This window comes from Peromyscus eremicus, chromosome 8a, assembly GCF_949786415.1.
Source record: "Peromyscus eremicus chromosome 8a, PerEre_H2_v1, whole genome shotgun sequence".
NCBI classification, from domain to species: domain Eukaryota; kingdom Metazoa; phylum Chordata; class Mammalia; order Rodentia; family Cricetidae; genus Peromyscus; species Peromyscus eremicus.
In genome coordinates, this window is record NC_081423.1 from 83,790,228 (window position 1) to 83,812,134 (window position 21,907).

Here is a 21,907-nt window from a genome sequence, read left to right on the forward strand (position 1 = left end):
AGGACCATCAGTCTTATCTGCACACACCCCTTTTCCCTCCTAGTCAAGTGTCCCTTCCGTCCTTCACACCTCATCTTCAGGTGACCTGGACATTTTAATATTTGTACAAACTTTTCACCCAGCTGGCCCCAACGTCTGATTTTCTGATGACACAGAATACGCAGAAACATATCCTCCTAAGGAAAAATGTAATTACAGTGCTCATCAGTGCTACCCAAAGAACTTTCTGTGACACTGGCAATGTCCTGTATCTGGTCTGGTAAGGTAGTGAGCCATAAGACATGTGAGGTTGTTAGACACGTGCAATGTGGTTAGTGTGAGCGAGGAACTGAACTTCTGAACTTTTTTTTTCTGAGACAGGGTTTCTCTGTGTAGCCCTGGCTGTCCTGGAACTCACCCTGTAGACCAAGCTGGCCTCAAACTCACAGAGATCCACCTGCCTCTGCCTCCCCAGTGCTGGGATTAAAGGCGAGTGCCACCAATGCCTGGCTTGAACTTCATTTTTAATCAAGCTTGGAACAACCCTTGTGTCTAGTAACAACTGTGTTACATAGTCCAAATTCTCATGTGTACACCAGCATGAGTTCTTAGAAAGGGTTTCAAGATACCATTCTAAAGAAACCTAAATTTTGCCAGTTATTCATATTTTTCTGTCAATACAGGATCTTAACCTGTAGTCCAGGCCTCAAATTCACAATCCTCCCGTCCTAGCCTGGAGTGTTGGGATTATAAAGTAGTGCGAGCAGGCCTAGCATGGATGGATGTATTTTCATATATCATTTGAGTAACTCATTCTTTTGACCATCTTCCCATCCTGTTATGACACGAAAGAAAACTGACTCGGTCGCCTGAGACAGAAAATCAAGGGGTTAAAAACCACGGAAGGCTCCACTGGAAATGGCTTCACCCCACATGAACGGCAGAGAAAGAGGGCAGCAGGCAAATCAGCTACTGTTGGAAATGACAGTTCCCACCTCTGCTTTCTCCCTATCTGGATGAATAAAATGGATCCCCGATGTGTTGACAGGACCTAGATGCTCATAAACATTAAAAGTCCCCTTCAGGCAGCCAGCTGGAGCCAAATGCTGCCTTGAGAAACATAAAACATTGGGAATTTTCATATCCAGGCTAATACTGATGGGAGTGTCTAGTTATGAGATAAGGCTAAAGCTTCACCTCTACAAATACATTTCTTTGTGAAAATACTGCCGTGGCATTCTCCTATCTTCTGAATGTCATTCCTCTGCCCAGGCAGTTTCCATCACTGCTATCCTGAATGTAAGAGAAATCCCGCAGCACTAGGGTTTCCTGTAAGGAAGGAGGGACCTGGTGCTGATTCTGCATGGCCCCCAGCTGGGTAAGAACACACGGCTGGCTCACAGAGAACACCTTTGGGGGAAAGGGAAAAGTAGAAGTAGCAAGCAGCTTTTCTCGGCATCTGCAACAGCTTTTTGATAGGCTCAGAGTGAGGGTGGGCCGATCCCAAGGGTTCAGAACTCCAGGCTTGGTTTGTGATCCTGTCCAAAGCAGTTTTCCTTTGAAAAACGGACCTTACTGGTCTCCTCAAGTTTCTGCGGAGGAACAGAAGGTGCTCCGCATGGAAATGTTCTGAGACAGCTGCTGGTGCACACTGGAAAGGGAAGAAAGCAGCCTGGGAACACAAGCACTTACCCAGTAACCTGGGAAAGCAGTTGGCTCAGGCCTGCCAGGCAGGTGTGAAATCTTGTGAAGACTTCTTCCTGCACGGAGGAGGATGCAGTTCTGGCTGCACCATCTGCTCTGACATGCTGGAGAGAGTCATCGAGTCCTCCTCTTACTTGCAAAGTTGTTGGGGTAATCTGTTTTTCACCGGCAAAGCCACCTACAACTTGTGAATTGAGATTTGGAGCTCGACTGCCTGGGTTCAACTTCTTCCATCACTCACTAGCTAAGAGACCCCGGGGACCTTAACCTATCTGAACCTCAATTTTCTTTTATGTAAAATATAGGTAAGGCCGGGCAGTGGTGGCGCACGCCTTTAATCCTAGCACTTGGGAGGCAGAGCCAGGCTCTGTGAGTTCAAGGCCAGCCTGGTCTGATCCAGGACAGGCACCAAAACTACACAGAGAAACCCTGTCTTCAAAAACCAAAAAAATGAAAAAGAAAAAAAAAAAAAAGATAATAATAGTACACATCCCAGTGTTGTAAAATTGTTGATTATGAGTCACTTCTGTTCTGTGTCCACAGCTGTCCCATGCACACCCTGCTCACAGCACTTTACTGTGCCACTCAGAGAAAAGACCATGGGGAAGCAAGAAGAGCAAAAGGTTTAGGTCACATCTTTGAGGTTTTTGTTTTTCTGTTTTTTTGTTTTTGTTTTGTTAGAGATAGGGGTTCTTTGTGTAGCCCTGGTTGTCCTGGAACTCACTCTGTAGACCAGGCTAGCCTTGAACTCAAGAGAGCCACCTGCTTCTGCTTCCCAAGTGCCGGGATTAAAGGCGTGCTTCTCCACTGCCTTAGATTCCCATCTTTGAAATCTAAACTCCATCACTATCAGCTGAGATCTCAACCTGACTGGAACCTAAATTACAACCACCACTCTAAGCTTTATGTTCTCTTATGGGGCAGAGGCAATCTCTGTTTGCCGTGTTGGGCTGAGAGAACAAAAACTGTCTCCATCACACAGCCAGAACACAAGCATGCAATGTGCCTTACCAGGTAAAGACCAATCTCACCATAGCAGCTGGCTGCAGAGGGGTTTCTGTCACATACGAGAGGCATTTTACCTTTTCCTGGGATTCTCTGGATCGCTTTGGACCTTGGTGGTTTCTCCCAGTCACAACATCTCCTTTGACTTCAAATTCATGCTGAAACCAAACACAGAACTGTCGTCAGTCGAGTGGAGAGATGACCCAGCTGTGAAGAGTGTATACTCATCTCACAGAGGACCAGAGTTTGGTTCCTAATTCCCATATCTGGTTGCTCACAACCACCTGTAACTCCAGTTCCAAGGAGAACTGACACAGGCTTCCACAGGCACTGTAATTAGATTTACACACACACACACACACACACACACACACACTTAAAATGAAAAATTGGGCCATGTGGCTGAGTACTATGCACCAGGCTAGCCAGGACTATCATGAAACCTTGTTTTCTCTCTGTCTCTGTCTCTCTCTTTTGAGACAAGGCTATACAACCTCGCTAGCCTAGAACTCAATTTGTAGACTAGGCTGGCCTTGAACTCAGAGACTTGCTTGACCCTGCCTCTTCCTAAGAGCTGGGATTAAAGTCCTATGCCACCATACCCAGGTGAGACCCTGTCTTAGAAAAAAATTAAAAAAAAAATTGATTCTTGCCTGCAGTGGTGGCACACATCTTTAATCCCAGCACCTGGGAGGCAGAGGCAGGCAGATATCTGTGAGTTCAAGGCCAGCCTGTTCTACAAAGCAAGTTCCAGGACAGGCTCCAAAGCTACACAGAGAAACCCAGTCTTGAAAAAACACACACACACACACAAATTCATTCTTATTTTTTATTCTATGTGTATGTGTGTTTTGCTTGCATGTATGTATGTGTACATGTGTACCATACTCATTCATGGTATCCAAAGAGAGTAGATCCCCTTGAACTGGAGTTACAGATAGCAGTGAGAATCCATGAGGCTGCTGGAATAAAACCCTGGTTCCTAGCTGGGCGTGGTGGCAGCCTTTAATCCTAGCACTCGGGAGGCAGGGGCACACAGATCTCTGAGTTTGAGGCCAGCCTGATCTACAGAGTGAGTTCCAGGAGAGCCAGGGCTACATAGAGAAACCCTGTCTTGAAAACTACCACCAACAGAACAAACAAACCAAAACAAAACACAAAAAACTCTGGTTCCTTGGAAGAATAGCAAATGCTCTTACCCATTGACTACTCTTCCAGAGGACCCAGGTTCAATTCCCAGCACTCACAACTGTCTGTAACTCCAGTTCCAGGGGATCTGACACCTTCACACAGACATACATGCAGGCAAAAACACCAATGCATGTAAAATAAAAATAAATAAACCATTAAAAAAAACTAAAACCCAAACCAAGCAAACTCAAGAAAACAAAAGCCCCAAACACACAAAACACTGTGACCAGAGGAAGGAAAGCCACATTCATTGAAGTACTTTAGGTATTCAGAATCACCAGTTTTGACCAAAGATAAGGATTTTTTTCCCCCCATTTTTTTCGAGACAGGGTTTCTCTGTGTAGCTTCAGAGTTTTCCTGGAACTCTGCCTTCCAAGTACTGGGATTAAAAAAATATTGTTATTCTATGGGCTAGATATGATGACCAGGATCTCAGTTGCTAAAATCAATGAATCAGAGCAAAGTTTTTATTTAGCTATTCAGTTAGTGTGTGGCACACGTGTAGACATTAGAGGGCAACTGGCTGAGGCTGGCTCTCTCCATCCACTGTGCGGGTCCTGAGGTTTGTCAAGCTTGGCAACTAGTGCCTTTACCTAACTAAGTCACCTCAACAGCCGACAGCGAATCTTTGTTGAAATTATCAATCAGGGGCTGGAGAGATGGCTCAGAGGTTAAGAGCACTGACTGCTCTTCCAGAGGTCCTGAGTTCAATTCCCAGCACCCACATGGTGGCTCACAACCATCTGCAATGAGATCTGGCACCCTCTTCTGTATACATAATAAATAAATAAATCTTTAAAAAAAAAAAAAAACCTACCAGAGAGATGGGAATTTCTTAAAAAAAAAAAAAAAAAAATTATCAATCAGCTTTCATCTCACTGGGACTTGATTTTTTAAAAATGTATTTTAATTTCTAACATCTATCTCTTCTCAAAGCATTCACTTAGCATTTAGATGAAACCGCTAACGCTGTGCTGTTCTAAGGATAACTGGAGGATTCTGGATCACGTAAATCAATCGTATATTGTCATATGAAGAAATTAGGGCTTTCCAGAGTTCTGTTGAAAGATTTACAGTTAATGAAGTCAAAATAATAAAACGAGGCCAGTGAGACGGCTCAGCAGGTAAAGGTTCCTGCCACGAAGACTGACAACCTGAGTCCTAACCCAGAACCCATATAAAGGTAGTAGACACTACAGAGTTGTCCTCTGATCTCCACACAAACGCTTTCATACACATGCACGCATAAAATCTAAAGGATAAAACACATATTTAATGTTCTGAAGAAACTCCAGTGTTTTTCATAGTAACTATTTTGATAAGAAGATAAAGAATAATGGGCCTGGGAGTTTGGAGTTTTGGGGAAGAAACTTGGAAGCCACTGTGAGGGAAACTCAGATGGTAGGGAAGACTTGCTAAGCATTGCTGGAATATCAAGAACCCTGGCAAGGGGCCAGAGAGTGGGCAAGGCTCTTGCTGCCAAACTTGACCCTGAGTTTGTTCCTCAGACTCCACATGGCAGGAGGGAGCCACCTTCCGATGCCTACACATTTTCCTCTGACCTCCACGCATGCCAAGGCACACACCTCCCCCACAATAAATAAAGTCAAACCCCCAAATAGAGAACCTCTCCATGCTTCCAATTATCCTAAGAATAAAAAAGTATTACTGTGGTTTAACTCAAAATCTTACCTGATCTAGTCCTTGTCTTTGATTTCTTACCTCTCACCTAATCTGTGCCCCTACATAAAATTCACCAGTTCCCTATCTTCAACTATAATGGTCTAGTTTTCTTTAATAAACCAAACTCACTCCTACATCCAGATCTATTGTTTGTTTTTTGATTTGTTTTTTTCAAGACAGGGTTTTTCTGTGTAGCCCTGGCTGTCCTGGAACTTGCAGTGGAACAATCTTTTTATATACTATAAGCTATTGGCTAAGCATCTATAATTAATATTAAGTCTCGGTCTGGTTAGTTATTTGGGAGCCAGTGGGAGCTCTGTAGAGAAGGCTGGCCTCGAACTCACAGAGATCCATGTGCCTCTGCCTCTGAAGTGCTGGGATTTAAGGTGTGTGCCACCACACCAGATTACATCCAGATCCTTACGCTTTCTCATCTGACCTATAAGAGTTGTTCTCTACATTCCTCAAAGAGAATTCTTTCTTGTTATTTAGGTCCCAGCTCAGTCGTTTCACAAAGACTTTGCCTGGCCTCTGTAGCTGAGGTAGGTAACCCTTGACTCCAGACAATTGCTAGTCTGTTGTCCATCAAAGCATTTATTGGTATATGAAATTCATCTATTTATTGTATATCTTCCCTTACTAGGGCATACACCATTCCAGAATAGGGAGTTGGTCATTTTTGTTTACTGTGTTATTATTCCTAGTAATCAACACTTGGTAGGCTCCCAATAAATGGTCACTAAATGAAATTAAAATCAACAAAAGTGTCATTTAATTATGAACATACTGAGTAGTATATAAAAGTTTTAAGCAGATTCCACTAATTTTGTTTTTGTGATCTATCATCACCATCAGCTCTTGGCTGTTCTAAAATTATTCTTCCTCCTACCTGCTTACTATTTAGTTCTCATTGTTCTTAGTATCATAAAAAAGCAGCATTTCTTGGAAGGAGGCCAATTTCTAAACAGATACACCAGCACATTAATTTTTTTTTTTTCTGACACAGGGTCTGAGGTAGCTTATGCTGGCTTTGAACTCATCATGTAATTTAAGAATGACTGAATGTCTCATCCTGCGGCTCCCACTCTCTAGGACTGAAATTACAAGCATGTGTAACTCTTTTTTTTCTTCTTTTTTTTTTTTGTTTTTGTTTTTTCTTGACAGGGTTTCTCTGTGTAGCCCTAACTGTCCCGGAACTCTCTGTAGACCAGGCTGGTCTTGAACTCAGAGATCCTCCTGCCTCTGCCTCCTGAGTGCTGGGATCAAAGGCGTGCACCACCACCACCATGTGGCTGTAATTCATATTTATGAGGTGCTGGGGATCAAACCCAGGGCTTCATGCATGTTAAACAAGAACAAACTAAGCGCATCCCTACCCAAAGTCTTTTTCTTTAACAATGTTGAATAACTAGCTTCCTACAAAGGTGTACACTCACAAGAGGCAGGAGGAGCTTGGTGTGGGGGAACACACCTAAATCCCATAATCCTAATACTTGGGAGGGACAGAGGCAGGAGATTAGAGTTCGAGACCATTCCAAGATATGAGACTCAAAAAAAGCAGGGGAGGCTGTTCCTGATTATTTACTTATTAAAAAAAAAAAAAAAAAAAAGCCAGACTCAGCAAGGTGGCGGCGGCACACGCCTTTAGTCGTGGTACTCAGGAGGCAGAGACATGGATCTCTGTGAGTTTGAGGCCAGCCTGATCTTCAAAGTAAGTTGCAGGACAGCCAGAGCTGTTACACAGAGAAACCTTGTCTTGAAAAACAAAAATAAAAAGACAGGCTCTTGTTATGTAGTCCAGTCAGGCCTCAAACTCCCGAGTATCAGTATTACAGATATATATCACCTCATCTGGCTCTGGAGGTGGCTCATTATTTGTTCCTATGAATCTTTATTTTGTATAGTCCTTTCTTCAAAGGAAAGACTCTCTTTTGCACTCTAGAATGAATAAGAATGGCATTTCCCGGCCTGCACTGCATCACTCTCAATGTCCCCTCATTGAGGAAAAGATGTGTATGGAAGGGAGAAAGGAACACTAATACCAAGTGTCTCTGATTAGTTCGAATCAACTACCTACCACATCCAGAAGTTTTCTTTCTTGAATAGACCGGATCACCCCTGAAGAGAACATAGAAAAGGTTAAGTCACGGAGAACAGAACAACAGGTTCCTTTTGTGGAGGTGGGAAGTCCAGCGATTCACAGGAGAACGGACTCCTTAATAAGCCTGTGGCAGATTTCCTTCTGGAGACAGCTGTGCTTCATTTAAACATTATAAAAGTGCTGCTGTACATGGATTCCTGCCTACTATGAAATAAATTCCTGTTCCTATGCTAACACTGCTAAGAGAAGATCAGGTCCCATTAGTTAGAAATCCACTTTCTCAACACCACCAGCCTATCTGAACAAAGCCAAATGCATTTAAAGACAAAGCTAGTGTTATGTTAAAGACCTTTTGGTAACTCAGACTCAGCATCAGCAGAAACCTCAGGTGTTAAAATGCAATTCTGAGGTGTTAAAGGGAGGATCAGACACACTGCGTTGTACTTACATGAATAACTAACTATCCATTTTCCTCCTGCAATTCCCAGAAAATATTTCAGTGTCCGTTCACACACGAGCTCAGCATCTGCAGAATGAAAAACACCCAAAGGGTCAGAAAGACAGAAGTAGGAGGTGTTGCCCAAGAAGCTGGAGGCCAGCTCTTGCTCTCAAGATCAACTTGGAACGGTGACTCCAGTACCCCTTGAGATAACATCAGGAGCCAGAAGCATCACTAATGATAACTATCAGGAGTGGGCTTTTGGAAGCCTGGAAGACACAGATGCCATGTTAGGACCAGAGGAATTGTCAGCCTCAGCTTTGAGATGCCAAGGCTAGCTAGAGTTCTTTCCTATGTTAATTAGTACTAGTGATTAATGTGAGTGGAGCTCTACTTTACCAGACAGCAATATTTTTACCAGAAGAAAATAGTGTTGAAGTCCTAAATTTGAAAAAAAAAAAGAGAAAAAAGATGCTAAATCAGAAACGCCAATGTGACAAGTTCATCCCTGCAGTCTCTCCCTGGGGACCCTGACCCCTTGTATTCCTGAGAGGGACAGGAAAACAGTCTCCTCACAGCTATTCCCCTTCCTATGTAGGTATTTCAATAAGCAGTAGCTGAGAATCTGTTTATTGCCTAGTGTTTCAAAGGTCCCTTTGAAGAACTAAGCAAACTGAGAAAAACCCATTAAAACAGGAGAAATGTATTCAACTAAATCCCAAACACAGCAGGCCATCTGCAAGTAGTGGAAGCGGCCATTCTGCCTCACAGAATTCCTCATAATTTTTGAAGCTTCTTGTTTAAATGCTATAAAAGCTGATTTTAGTTCACAAGCAACAAATGCTGTATTGCCTTTGACTTTAAAGAGTTACTTTAGATTTAATTTGTGTTTTAAAGCTCTCTTCCACCCTTTATCACCTTTGATCCAAACCTATTTCTTAAACATACTAAAACTTAATGACATTCCTCTCTCAACAGTACTCAGCTTGCCGTGTCTTATTCTGGCACCTGATTCCAATGAGCACTGCCCTCTGGTACAATTTTCATGCACGAGAAACCTAGATTTTAGCAGTCTTAAGGCAGAGTCAAAGAGCTTTGGACTCTGTGGTGAAGCCTAGAGCTCTGTGGTAGTCTGAATGTAACTGGCCCCCATAACCCTGAAGGGAGTGGCACTATTAGGAGGCGTGGCCTTGTTGGAGTAGGTATTGCCTCATTGGAGGAAATCTGTCACCTTGGGGATGAGCTTTGAGTCTTCCTATGCTCAGGATATTGCCCAGTGTCTCTCTCTTCCTGCTGCCTGCAAGATGTAGAACTCTCAGCTACTCCTCCAGCACCATGTCTGCCTGTGTGTCACCATGCTCCCCGCCATGGTAATGGACTGAACCTCTGAACTCTAATGTTTTCCTTTATAAGAGTTGCCGTGGTCATGGTGTCTCTTACAGCAATAGAAACTTTAACTAAGACAGGCTCTAAGGACAGAGATATCCCAGAATGGGCAAGCATACACCAGAAAACCAATTCTGTTAGCAAGGTTTAGAGTACAGTCATAATTTGTACCTCCCACATCCCCATGCAGTTTTCTGACTTTCTGAGTCTTACAATAATTCTTCAGATGCTTAAAGATGGATATCTCAGCCCCTTGAGTCTTCTCATTCCTTTATCCTTTGTCAAACAGCACGTTTATTAAAAAGAAATTTTTTTTTTTAGATTTATGTATGACTGTTTTGCTTACATGTATGTTTGTGTATCTATCACATGTAATGTATGGTGCCTGAGGTCACAAGAGGGTGTTGGATACTCTGGAACTAGAGTTATGGATGGTTGTGAGTTGCCATGTGGGTGCTGGGGATCAAACCAGGATCCTCCGCAAGAACAAGTGCTCTTAACGGCTGAGCCATTGCTCTAGCCCTCGAGCATTATTTTGAGTTTCTTTTCCCCATCTACCTCTTTTTTTTTTTTTTTTTTAAGATTTATTTATTTATATATACAGTGCCCTGTCTGTACGTGTCCCTGCACACCAGAAGAGGGCACCAGATCTCATTATGGATGGTTGTGAGCCTCCATGTGGTTGCTGGGAATTGAACTCAGCACCTCTGGAAGAGTAGCCAGTGCTCTTAACCACCAAGCCATTTCTCCAGCCCCCCATCTACCTCTTGATACACACTAAGCTTTTTGTTTTGTTTTGTTTTTTGTTTTTTTGAGACAGGGTTACTCTGTAACAGTCCTGGCTGTCCTGGTCACTCTGTAGACCCAGGAGGGCCTCAAACTCACAGAGATCTGCCAGCCTCTGACTCCCAAGTGCTAGGATTAACGGCATGCACCACCACCTCCTGGCCTCTCTAAGCTTATTAGTGCCACAGTGAAAACACTGTGTTCAGCACAGAAAATATTACCTAGACAGTCACTCCAGCAGAAGATTCATCAAAGGCTAGACCCTACTTCTCTTGCTACATGTATCAGGCTTGTATTAATGCAAGCCAGTTTAACATAAGCTTTTCAGCAGCCCTGAAATGTTGACTCAGATTTTACACAGTCAACTGAAAACTCCCAGAGGTATCTTATACAAGCACAATTAGGACTGAAAAAGGAGAGAGCACATGACAGGTGAGTGGCCCCACTCTTCCCCTCCTTTCCACATTAAGGTTACAGGACACACACCCAGCACACTCAGCCAGGAGCCACATGTAGCTCGCTACTCCCTACAGTCTGAGAGATGGAGACTCACTTCCACCCTGCTCTCTTTGCCTTACTTGCTCTTCCATGACTCAGTCACTGTTCTAGACCCACTGAACTCCAAGCAGGCACACAGGAGGTGGTTGGGCAGTTCATCTTGTCACTCTGCAAATTCTAACCCAGCATAAGGTCATACAAGAGTACTGTCTTTATAAAGTCAGCAGTAACTGACTATTAGGAGACTTCATCCATGGCATGCTTATACAAAGGCAGTCTCAACACTGATCTGAAACGCTAGGCCCAAAAGTAGTTTTGGAAAATTTGCATATATATGAGACATCTTTCATGCATAATACAAATCCATTTTTTGTTGCTGCTTCATTTGTTTTTTGAGACAAGGTCTTGCTCTATAGTCCAGGCTGGCCTTGAACCCCTGATCTTCCTTCCTCAGTCTCCTGAACACTGGGATCAAAGCTTTGAGTTACTATAGCCAACTTGTTTATGTTTTATATACATATCCTAAGGGTAATTTTTTATTTATGGTGCTAGAGATAGTACCCGGGGCAGTGGTTCTCAACCTTAATAATGCTGTCACCCTTCAATATAGTTCCTCATATAGCAATTCCCAAGCATGAAATTATTTTCTTTCTTTCTTCCTTTCTTTATTTTTTTGGTTTTTCGAGACAGGGTTTCTCTGTGTAGTTTTGCGCCTTTCCTGGAACTCACTCTGTAGACCAGGCTGACCTCGAACTCACAGAGATCTGCCTGGCTCTGCCTCCCGAGTGCTGAGATTAAAGGCATGCGCCGCCACCACCCGGCCGAAATTATTTTCATTGTTACTTCATAAGTGTAATTTTGCTAGTTATGAATCATAATGTAAACATTTGTGTTTTCTGATGGTCTTAGGTGACCCCTGAGAAAAGGTCTTTCAACCCCATTGGGTCACGACCTACAGGTTGAGAACCAATGACCTAGGGCCTTGTCCATGCCAACTAAGTGGGTACTCTTCCACCAAGCTTCATTTGAAAACCCGAAAGGCAACTTTACACACCATGCTTCATGTACCTACATCCTGACTATGAACTGTGGCACGAAAAGTAATTTTCCATTTGCAATGCTATGTCCATATTTAAATAGTTGTAGATTTTGAATTTTGGGATTTGAATTTTTTATTTATATGGCTCTTAATGTGGTTTATGAGATAAAAGCAATATAGTCTGTAAAGGTTTGCAGTATACCTGTTTTTATAATGACATGTGTAGTCTCTTCAGTAATTACATCAGTTAATGTGAGGCAGTATTTTTCAGCAAATTTTTGCACAATCATCTGAAACAAAAATCAAACATTGAATTATGTTAAGTTAGGGGCTGGAGAGATGGTTCAATAGTTAAGAGCACTGGCTGCTCTTTCATAGGACCCAGGTCCAATTCCCAGCAAGCACATGGCGGCTTACAACTGTCTGTAATGCCTATTCCAGGGAATCTGGTCCTCTCACACTAACATACACACAGACAATTCATCAATGCACATAAAATAAATCAAATCTCCACCCCCTCAAGACAGGGTTTCTCTGTGTAGCTTTGGTGCCTTTCCTGGAACTTGAGGCTGACCTCGAACTCACAGAGATCTACCTGGCTCTGCCTCCCGAGTGCTGGGATTAAAGGCATGTGCCACCATTGCCTGACCATAAAATCTTAGAAAATTATGCTAAATTATCTCAGGTACACAGCTTAGAGTATTAATTATTCTAATTGTGTCTCCTTTCTCAGAAAAGGCACACTCTAAAAAAATTTTAAATGTCCATTGTGTGCTTGTGTATGTGCATGTACTACAGTGTGCATGCAGGGTCAGACGCCAGCTGTGTGGGGCTGGTTATGTCCATTGTGTGTTTGTGTATGTACATGTACTGCAGTGTGCATGCCGGTCAGACGCCAGCTGTGTGGGGCTGGCTCTCTCCTTCCACTCCCTTGGGTGTTTTGGGGATTGAACTCAGGTCATCAGGCTTATATGCAAACACCTTTACCTGTTGAGTCAACCGGATCATCTTGCCCTGGCTTTGAAAAATATAACATGGATGAAGTCTCAAAATTGGTAACTTAACAGAAACTATGTCACCAGGTATGGTGGCGCACAACTTTAATCCCAGTACTCGGGAAGCAGAGGCAGGCAGATCTCCATGAGTTCAAGGTCAATCTGGTCTTAAAACTGAGTTCTAGTCCAGCCATGGCTACATTGTGAGATCTTGTCTTAAACAAGTAAACAATAAGCCCTCATACCCTCAACACACACAAGCAAAAAACAAACCCCCAAAACCACGTATAAGTCAGAGACATTCTAATGCAGTCTAATGTAGTACTAGAAACCAGGGAATTACAACCAAAGATCATTTAACTTGATTCTCTGAGTTTCTTTACAGAAAGACAGACCACCACCCTATAACTGAGATTTATCAGCCTACATCTCATAAACTGAGTGGTAACTAGCCTTATATAGAAAGTTTTGCTGTAGATACCTTAAAACCAAGACTCAACCCTGATAGTTACAAAGCATTCAAGATATTTGTAGTCAGTGCAAAAAATATCAATTCTCAGGCTGGAGAGATAGCTCAGTGGTTAACAGCACTGACTGCTCTTCCAGAGGACCCAGGTTCAATTCCCAGCACCCACATGGCAGCTCAAAACTGTCTGTAACTCCAGGATCCAACACCCTTACACAGGCATACACATAGGCATACATACAAGCAAAACATCAACAAAATAAAAATAAATTAAAAAAAATATATCAATTCTCTCTTAAGGAAAAATATTGGAAGAGACTCATTCTTCCCAAAAGAAATCTAGAGTCCCTTAGCTATTATCTATCACGCAAATAAAAATCAATAGGCAGTGAAAGAAATTAACCAGATCCGTTATGGGAACAGTCGACATAACTGGTAGCTACTATTTGGTAAATGAGCTTTTTTAGCGGGAGCACCATTTTCCAGCCCTTGACACCCATGCAAATGTCTATGTGCCCCCGAGTACTGCAGTGGAAGCCGGCCACCTCTCATGCTGCCTACTGCACATTGTCCCCGAGCCCGGGGAAACGGCAGGCTGGAGAGGCCAATGCCACCCCCCCACTTTTGCCGCTGCCCCGTGCCAGTGTCATTAGCAATTCTGAACTGGTTAATTGCTGAAATCCCAACCTTCAAACAGTGTTCAGTTAGAAGAGCAACTGCTGAAAAGATCATCTTAATGCCGGCTTCAGAATTAATCATGTGTAATACAGTCAGTGGCTTTCATCATAAATTTAACACACTTCAGCAAATCTGAATAGAGCTCAAAGTTTTCCTCTCCACTTGTTTAAAGAAAACATGCACCCAAGCCACTTGTAGTTTACTCTGCACCTCAGAACTGCCCAAGGCAAAAACGATTAGACCACTCCAGCTATCTCTAAAAAGCTGAACACACAAAACAAAGGAACAGTGAATACAAATTTCAGTGAATAAATGGAATTCTAGATGTGTAGGCAAGTCCATCAAGAGCTATTTAAGCAAACACAGGTGAGAATTTTCCGAGCAAACTGCTGCCTGAGCATGGGACTATGAGGTGACAATGTCAACAGTTACTATCCTGTACTTATACATTGTATCTATCAGGGCAGACAAAGGTTTAAATACTTTCAATATACTTTAAAGAAATATACAATTATTTTATTATTATAACAGCTAATTATAGGAGAAATAAATTGGAATCTATAAGCAGCTTAAAGAGAAACATGGGTTCAGTGGGCTTCATGTTTCCATGAGTATGAAACAATTCCCATTTCTGGCACTGGGCCCAAGGAGATGCCCAAATCCTAGTAAGCAAGGGGTGCCACAGGGCAGAGGGGACACAGCAGGTTATTGAAAAAGCTGTCTTACCAGCCAAGATAAAGACAAACAGACCCTGGAGAAATGCCACTGGCTGGCAGTATTCTCGAAGCAGTCTACATTTAGTTAGACATGTTGATAAGTTTACTTAGATATGAATCAGGAAAATGATGCCTCCTAGAGAGAGGTGCTGTATCTAGTTACATTTTCTTTTTTGATAAAAAGAAAATTCGAATACAATCCAAAAACAGTACCATACCCAGCAAGGTGTCTAGTATTGAGTAATTATTTCCTCAAACAGACTCCTTCCTAGAGGTTATTCATTGCTAGCACTTCTACAGCGGTCATGTCAAGTCCCAGTCACTATAAAGATAATTATGAATCCACTCACTACTTCTTTGAGGGTCAAGCCTGATACCACCATGGATATTCCTTTAGTGGCTCTTCCTTTTGAGGATGTCAGTGCTGGCTTTATCTCCATCACAGTTTCTACAGCTTCGGTGTGAGCACAAGCAGCAGCTGGACCCTTGAAAGACTCAGCAACTTGACACTGGGGTACTTTCCGTGCAGAGGTTGAAGCTGGTGTCATGCAAACATGAGCTGGCTCTTCAGAGGACTCAGATCCAGGGTCTCTATTAGAGAAAAGGCTGATTCCAGATTCCAGACATGGGGTTCCTTCTGCAAGGAAGAGAAGTTTTAACTTAAATGGCAACAAATGTTGAATTCAAGATGCCAGTCTCTATGAAGACTTAAAAGACCCATTCAGTTATATTACAAGGACACTGTTGGTTAAAGCACGGTGCCTTAGTTTCTCTAAAGAACAATATGGAGCTATTTAAAAAAAGAAACAGCACAGGGCTGGAGAGATCGCTGCTCTTCCAGAAGACCCAGGTGTGGTTTCCAGTACCCGCATGGTAGCTCAAAATTGCCTCTAACTTTAGATCAGGGCATCCAACACCATCTGCTGGCCACTATGGGAACCAGGCATGAACATGGTGCACAGATATACATGTAGGCAAACCATCCATATACATAAATTAAAAGTAAATAAATCTTATTTGTGTACTGCAACACTGCAACTCTGTTTATAATAATGTAATTTTAGAAATGACTTAAATGTCCAGTGAGATTGCGTAGGAAACACATTTGGGTTGTCAAGCTTGGTAGAAAGTGCTTCTACCTGCTCAGACATCTTACTGGCCCATCCATTAGATTTTACACTTTGAAAATAAATGTTGATAAGCAAAGACGGTTCTAACACATTAAAGATAGCTAAAAATATTGATTCACACTTTTACTGATTTATTTGTTGTAAGTCCGTGTATATTAACACATCCATTTACTTACTTACTTATATGCGGTAAGTGTATGTGATGTAGAGTAAGAGGACAACTTACAGGGAGGTTGGCTCTTTCCTTTTTCTCCTCGCATCCTGTGAGCCCCAGAGGTTGAACTCACAAGTCATCAGACTTGGCGGCAAGTGCCCTGACCTGATTAGCCATCTTGCCAGTCTGGAAATATTTACTGTAGTCAGACCTGGTGGCCTAAGCCTAGAAGCCCAGCTATTCGAGGGTCAAGTAGGAGGATCACAAGCCCAAGGTTCACTCGGGCTACCCAACAAGTTTAAAACGATTTAACTGATTAGTTGAAATAGGATCTTACACACAGTCACTGATGAAACTGACCTTGAACTCTAGGTGAAGCAATCCTCCTGCATCAGCTACTCAAGTAACTGAGACTACAGACATGTACCACTATATCACATTTATAACTATTCTGAAAATAAAACTGAGTAAAATAACTAAAGAAGCCAGGCAGTGCTAGCGCATGCCTTTAATCCCAGCACTCGGGAGGCACAGGGAGGCTGATCTCTGTGAGTTCCAGGCCAGCCTGGTCTACAAAGTGAGTTCTAGTACAGCCAAAGCTGTTCATTTATATTCATTAAATAAAGCTCACTTCAGGTTGTGACTTATTTTCTAGTAAAGGACAGACTTGTAACTTTATTCTAGGGTCTTACAATTCTAACAGGTGAAGCAATACACGTAGATAATAACCAACCAGACCCTATCATCTTCAAAACTATTAGTAATCCACTATGGGCTTTTCACAGACAGTGGCTGCTTTCTGACTCGGGCAGAACAGCAGCAAATGGCCTTGCTGAGGGGACACCAGCCCACTGGAGCACGTGGCTCTGGCAGGCCTTGCCCTTCTCCCCATTCCCTCTGCCTAGCTAAAAACTGTTAGATTTCATTCCTTAAGCAAGCCACCAAGCCAAGATCTATTCCCTTATTTAGCTACTTTCTCCTCCTGAGGCTGACTACCAAGGTCCAGCTATTAAAGTACTGAAGTTCAGCAACCAGAAGCTCCCTTAGGTTCACCTAATCAACACGCCCAATTAAAATTAAACACCTCATCCTAACACAAGGCTTCCCATTTTTCCTTTATAAACCTCCATTTGCCTGTGTGCCACCTCTGTCTGCTCTCTATCCAGAAGCAGTCCTTTATCCTCCAGGACAAACAGCCCCGCCCCCTTTCCCTTGTCTCTACCTCCTTTACCGCAGCATCCTAGCCCATCCTAACACAGACCTTCCCTCTCCTCTTAAAATCCCACCTGCAAGGTCATTGGCCGCTGTGTTCTGCCTGAGTCAGAAGCAATCACTTTAACCTTTCTTCCTCGCTTAATAAAGGATCTCTCTGTGAAAACAGGAGTTTGGGTGTGGTTTGTGCCTAATCCGGGGTCTAGGAGGAAGCCCCCACTGTTGGGGGTCTCCTTCATTGACAGCTGTAATAATTTTCAAGCAAACTCAGATTGTAGCTCATGTTATTTTTCAAAAGTATACTTTGTATATAGGATATAAAAACGAAGTGTTTCTCCAGTAAAAAAGATGAAGCATTACCTAGATCTTGCCTTGGCAGGTAAGATGGCCCTGTTAAGTTGTGTGGTTCACATGACTTCTCTGCTTCAACAACCTGAAGGAGCTCCTCTTGAGACTGGAAGCTTCTGTTTTGAAGACTCCCAGAGCGGCTGTGTGAGGAGCACCTATTGCCTGCTGACGGAGATTTAAAAGAGGAAGGCCTGGAAAGATGGATGAAAGAAGAAAACCGTCACCACCAATTCGGAAAGGCCTAATCATAACTCCTCGACAGCCAAAGCATAAGTGAAACATCTCCTGTCAGAGAAATAAGGGATGACCAGCCAAAAAGAGCCTATACGACAGCCCAGGAGCCTAGATTCATGCGGCCTGCCAACATGCCACCGCTGACACATGACACCTCCCCTTCAGGGCTGCGCTGAGGCAGTAGATCTCAGAGCTGTTTAAAAGCATGTCAGCTTTTTTTTTTCCTTTGCCAAATTATCCATTGATGCTAATTCAGATTCTATACACTATTCCATCTGAGTTAGTCCTCTTATGGAGACAGAAAACTAAGCAAGGCCGACACTTCTACACTTTATTTCTACCTAATTTGAGAAGAATTTATAGCATTACCCCCTTTCCCTGAATTTTCAGTGTCCAAAGTCATTCTAAAACAAGAGGCTTGGCCGGCGAGATGGCTCAGCAGTTAACAGCACTTCTTCTTCCTGCGGAGGACCGGGGCTGGAGTCCCAGCATACACATGGTGGCTCACAACTGTCCATCACTCCATTCCAGGGTACACATGATACAGACATACATTTGAGCAAAACACATTAAAAAAAAAAAAGAGCCAGGAAGACTAAAAGTCTACCTCCTGAGGTGGAAGTAGAAGAACAGGAGTTCAAGGTTGCTCTTGCTACATAGTAAGTTCAAACCCAGCCTAGGCTACCTGAGTCCCTCGAAACAACATACAAAAATAAATGCGATTAATAAAAATTAAAACAAAACAAAACAAAACAAAAAAAAAAACAACAAGGAAAGCCTGCCTTCTGATCCCCACCACCACACCTCCTAAAAAGTCAACCATTAAATGTTAATAATATATGTGCCCGGGGCTGGAGAGATCAGAGGTTAAGAGCACTGGCTGCTCTTCCAGAGGTCCTGAGTTCAATTCCCAGCAACCACATGGTGGCTCACAACCATCTGTAATGAGGTCTGGTGCCCTCTTCTGCTGTGCAGGTATATGTGCACGCAGAACACTGTATACATAAATAAAAAAATATATATATATGTGCCCAACAAGTTCCTCCAGTCTTTTGAGTGTTTATGACTTAGTATGCCAACTAAGCATAGCTTTAGTGCCCAAGGAAGCAGATCTTTTTCATTTTTTTGTTAGTCAGATAATGCTAGTACCTGTAGCATGAATCTTAAAAGGTCTTATCAATTAAAAAAATCCAGAGCCAGGTATTGGAGTGAACGCTGAAAGATCAGAGAAGCAGAACCAGCCACAGCTACCTCACCTTGCCAATTCCTCAGTTGATCCTGTTTCCTCAGACTGGAAGCCTCTGAGTCCTCATCTGAATGGATCTCAGCTGAACTGCTGCTAAAAACTAAAAGCTTAAAAAGGCTCTAGTTCCTGGTCCTCACACCTTATATACTTCTCTGCTTCCTGCCATCGCTTCCTGGGATTAAAGGCGTGTGCCACCATGCCTGGCTATTTCCAGTGTGGCTTTGAACTCACAGAGACCTGAATGGATCTCTGCCTCCAGAATGCTAGGATAAAGGTATGTGTGCCACCATTTTCTGGCCTCTGTCTATGTAGTGGCTGTTCTGTTCTCTGATTCCAGATAAGTTTATTAGGGTGCACAATATATTGGAGGACACAACATCACCACAAGTACCCTAGCCTTAAAAATAAATTTTCAGTTAAGTCCAGGGCCAGGAAAAGATGGCATTGTTAGATTATTGACAACCTGTCGCCATTCCCCAAAGAAATATATAGGCATAATAGGGATTGAGAAAACAAGAACCCTTGTTTTCTGGAGTGGTGAGATGTTTATCCTGATAGGTTTAAGTCTTTTTGAAAATAAAAGCGGGGTGTGGTGGTACCTGCCTGTAATTCCTGGATTCAGAAGCCTAACTTGACAGTCTCAGTCTCTCTCTCTCTCTCTCTACACACACACACACATACACACACACACACACACACACACACACACACACACACACACGCACACACACACACACACACACACATATCTTTTAGCAATAGTGATTTAAATATCTATCCTGGAACAATATTCTGAATATTTCCCATGGTAAATTAACAGACAGACTTTTTCTAGGAAGGCAAAAATTTCCTTTAGGGCAAGGTCTGCCTGGAGATGTTGACTGTCAGCTTCCAGGCTTGCTTTGGTTTTAGTTCAGCTGCATTATATTCTGACCTTTATTTCTCTTAGATCTTAGGTTGTAGCTTAGGCCTCAGACACACCCAAAAGCCTATATCCAAATAAACAAAGCAATGTGACCCAGGGCTATTTAGTGCCTGTAATTGTATACACCTAGTGTTCAGAAGGCTGAAGGAGTGTCACTACAAGTTTGAGGCCAGCCTGGTCTCAAGAAAGTTTCAGACCAGCACAGGTGACCCTGTCTCAAAAAACAACCCCAACCAAAACACAACAAGAAAGAAAACAAACAAACAAACAAATAAAAACCCTAGAAAGGATGGAAGAAATATTATATACATAAAGATACAGGTAGAAGCCAGAAATTGACACTGAGCATCCAACTTGATTTTTAGGAGCTAACCAATTTAGATAAACTGACTGGCCAACAGCACTAAAGAGATTCCTGTCTTTAGTGCTGTTGTGTCCCCAGAGCTGTGATGACAGGTTTGTGTTACTGTTCCTGGCACTTTTTTGAATGGGTGTAGGCATGCATATGGTTGTGCTTGCATGTGTGTGGGTATGCTTGTATGGGTGGGTGAGTGTGGAGGCCAGAGGATGTCTACCCATCAGGAGTCTACCTCTATGGTCATCTACCCCTCTCTCTCACTGAATCCAGAGCTCACTGCACCCAGGATCGGCCTGTCTCTGCTCCTGCCCCAGGAATCCCAGGGATTACAGGTATGTGCACCACAAATAACTTTCAAGTGGGTTCTAAGGATCTGAACTCAGGTCCTTTTGTTTGCATGGAAAAGACATTACTGACTGGGTTATCTCCCCAGCCTCAGGAAGGAGTTCAGTGTCAACAAAGATGTCACTTCGACACCACAGACTGACATTTCTTACCTTCCCACTCTTCTCTCTTTATTTCTACTGGTGGAACTATCTGGAGGTTGTGGTTGGAACTTGTCAGCAGAAACGCACGCTGGATTCCGGCTTACAGGATTCTCATTAATGTTCTTTGAAGTTAAAATTGCTTTAAATGGAATGAGAAAAATCTATTTTACTTATTGGTTCCGATGGTCTTAATTTAGGTAAGGTTATTGATTTGGCTTTAAAAGCAGCCACCTGTGACAATCAGACTGGTCCTTTTTTCTTTGTGTGTGTGTGACGGGACTCTCATGACCCTCCTGCCTCCATCTTTGCGGCCCTTTACCAGCATGTGCCAGAACAAGTGACAGACAGAACCGCACAGCCAAGGACAACGCCGAGCTCCTTTTCCTGCCTGTACCGCTTGCTCAAGGGCAGGCTGCCAGCTGTGTGCCAGCATACCCGACTGTCTGTACCACACTGGACCAAAGGCTTCACGCATGTTAGCCAGCCAGTCCACCCACTGAACTATACTTAAACAAATATAGTAGAAAAAAATGAACCGATACAAGCAGTTCAGCAGACAAATGCCAGCACCAGGTAGAATGAAATAATTATAAAATAGTAAGAATAAGGGAAGGAACTTTAAGACTTGGTAAATGGAGTTACTCAATCACCACAGGCTGAAAACAAAGCATGCGTCTTTCATTTTTGGCCCTGGGTGATAAGAAAGCAAGAATATATAATGTATTCTTATCTTGGAAGCAAACAGAATTCTGCCCAAATCTCCTCTGCTAACAGGAATGCAAAAGTACTGGGAAGCACAAGGCACATCTCCTGCTCCGTCTTCCATCAAAGACTGCACAAGATACAGGCTGAAACTTGAACATGTGGGGGGAGCAGCAAAGAGTCAGATGAGATGACATTTGCCTCACATCTTCAATTACTGGGAAACAAACACAACAAAAACTAAGCCCACCAACAAAAGCACATGCACTGGTGCACACATCCTCAAGGTGCTGGCTGATGAGGAATCTTGGGTAATATAAGGAGTTAATAAGGAAAGGCACAGGAATGGGAAGATCTAACAGACCCAAGGCAAGGCTCTGGCATGTGCTATTCCCTTTGAGAAAATGGCTTAAAGGAAAATATGAACTCATTCTGGAGACCAGG

The 21,907-nt window shown here is 42.9% G+C and overlaps 1 protein-coding gene across 1 annotated transcript in view; it reads right to left on the reverse strand.

Moving 5' to 3' along the window:
• Brca1 (BRCA1 DNA repair associated) overlaps nucleotides 1-21,907 on the reverse strand; it is a 73,743-nt gene that overhangs the window by 6,661 nt on the left and 45,175 nt on the right. The window contains exons 12-18 of the mRNA XM_059271850.1: nucleotides 20,771-20,900; nucleotides 17,523-17,701; nucleotides 15,017-15,303; nucleotides 12,014-12,101; nucleotides 8,112-8,189; nucleotides 7,640-7,680; nucleotides 2,766-2,846 (exon numbers count right to left, since the gene is read on the reverse strand). Coding sequence (XP_059127833.1) covers nucleotides 2,766-2,846; nucleotides 7,640-7,680; nucleotides 8,112-8,189; nucleotides 12,014-12,101; nucleotides 15,017-15,303; nucleotides 17,523-17,701; nucleotides 20,771-20,900 — 884 coding nt within the window. The remainder of the gene's footprint in view (nucleotides 1-2,765; nucleotides 2,847-7,639; nucleotides 7,681-8,111; nucleotides 8,190-12,013; nucleotides 12,102-15,016; nucleotides 15,304-17,522; nucleotides 17,702-20,770; nucleotides 20,901-21,907) is intronic.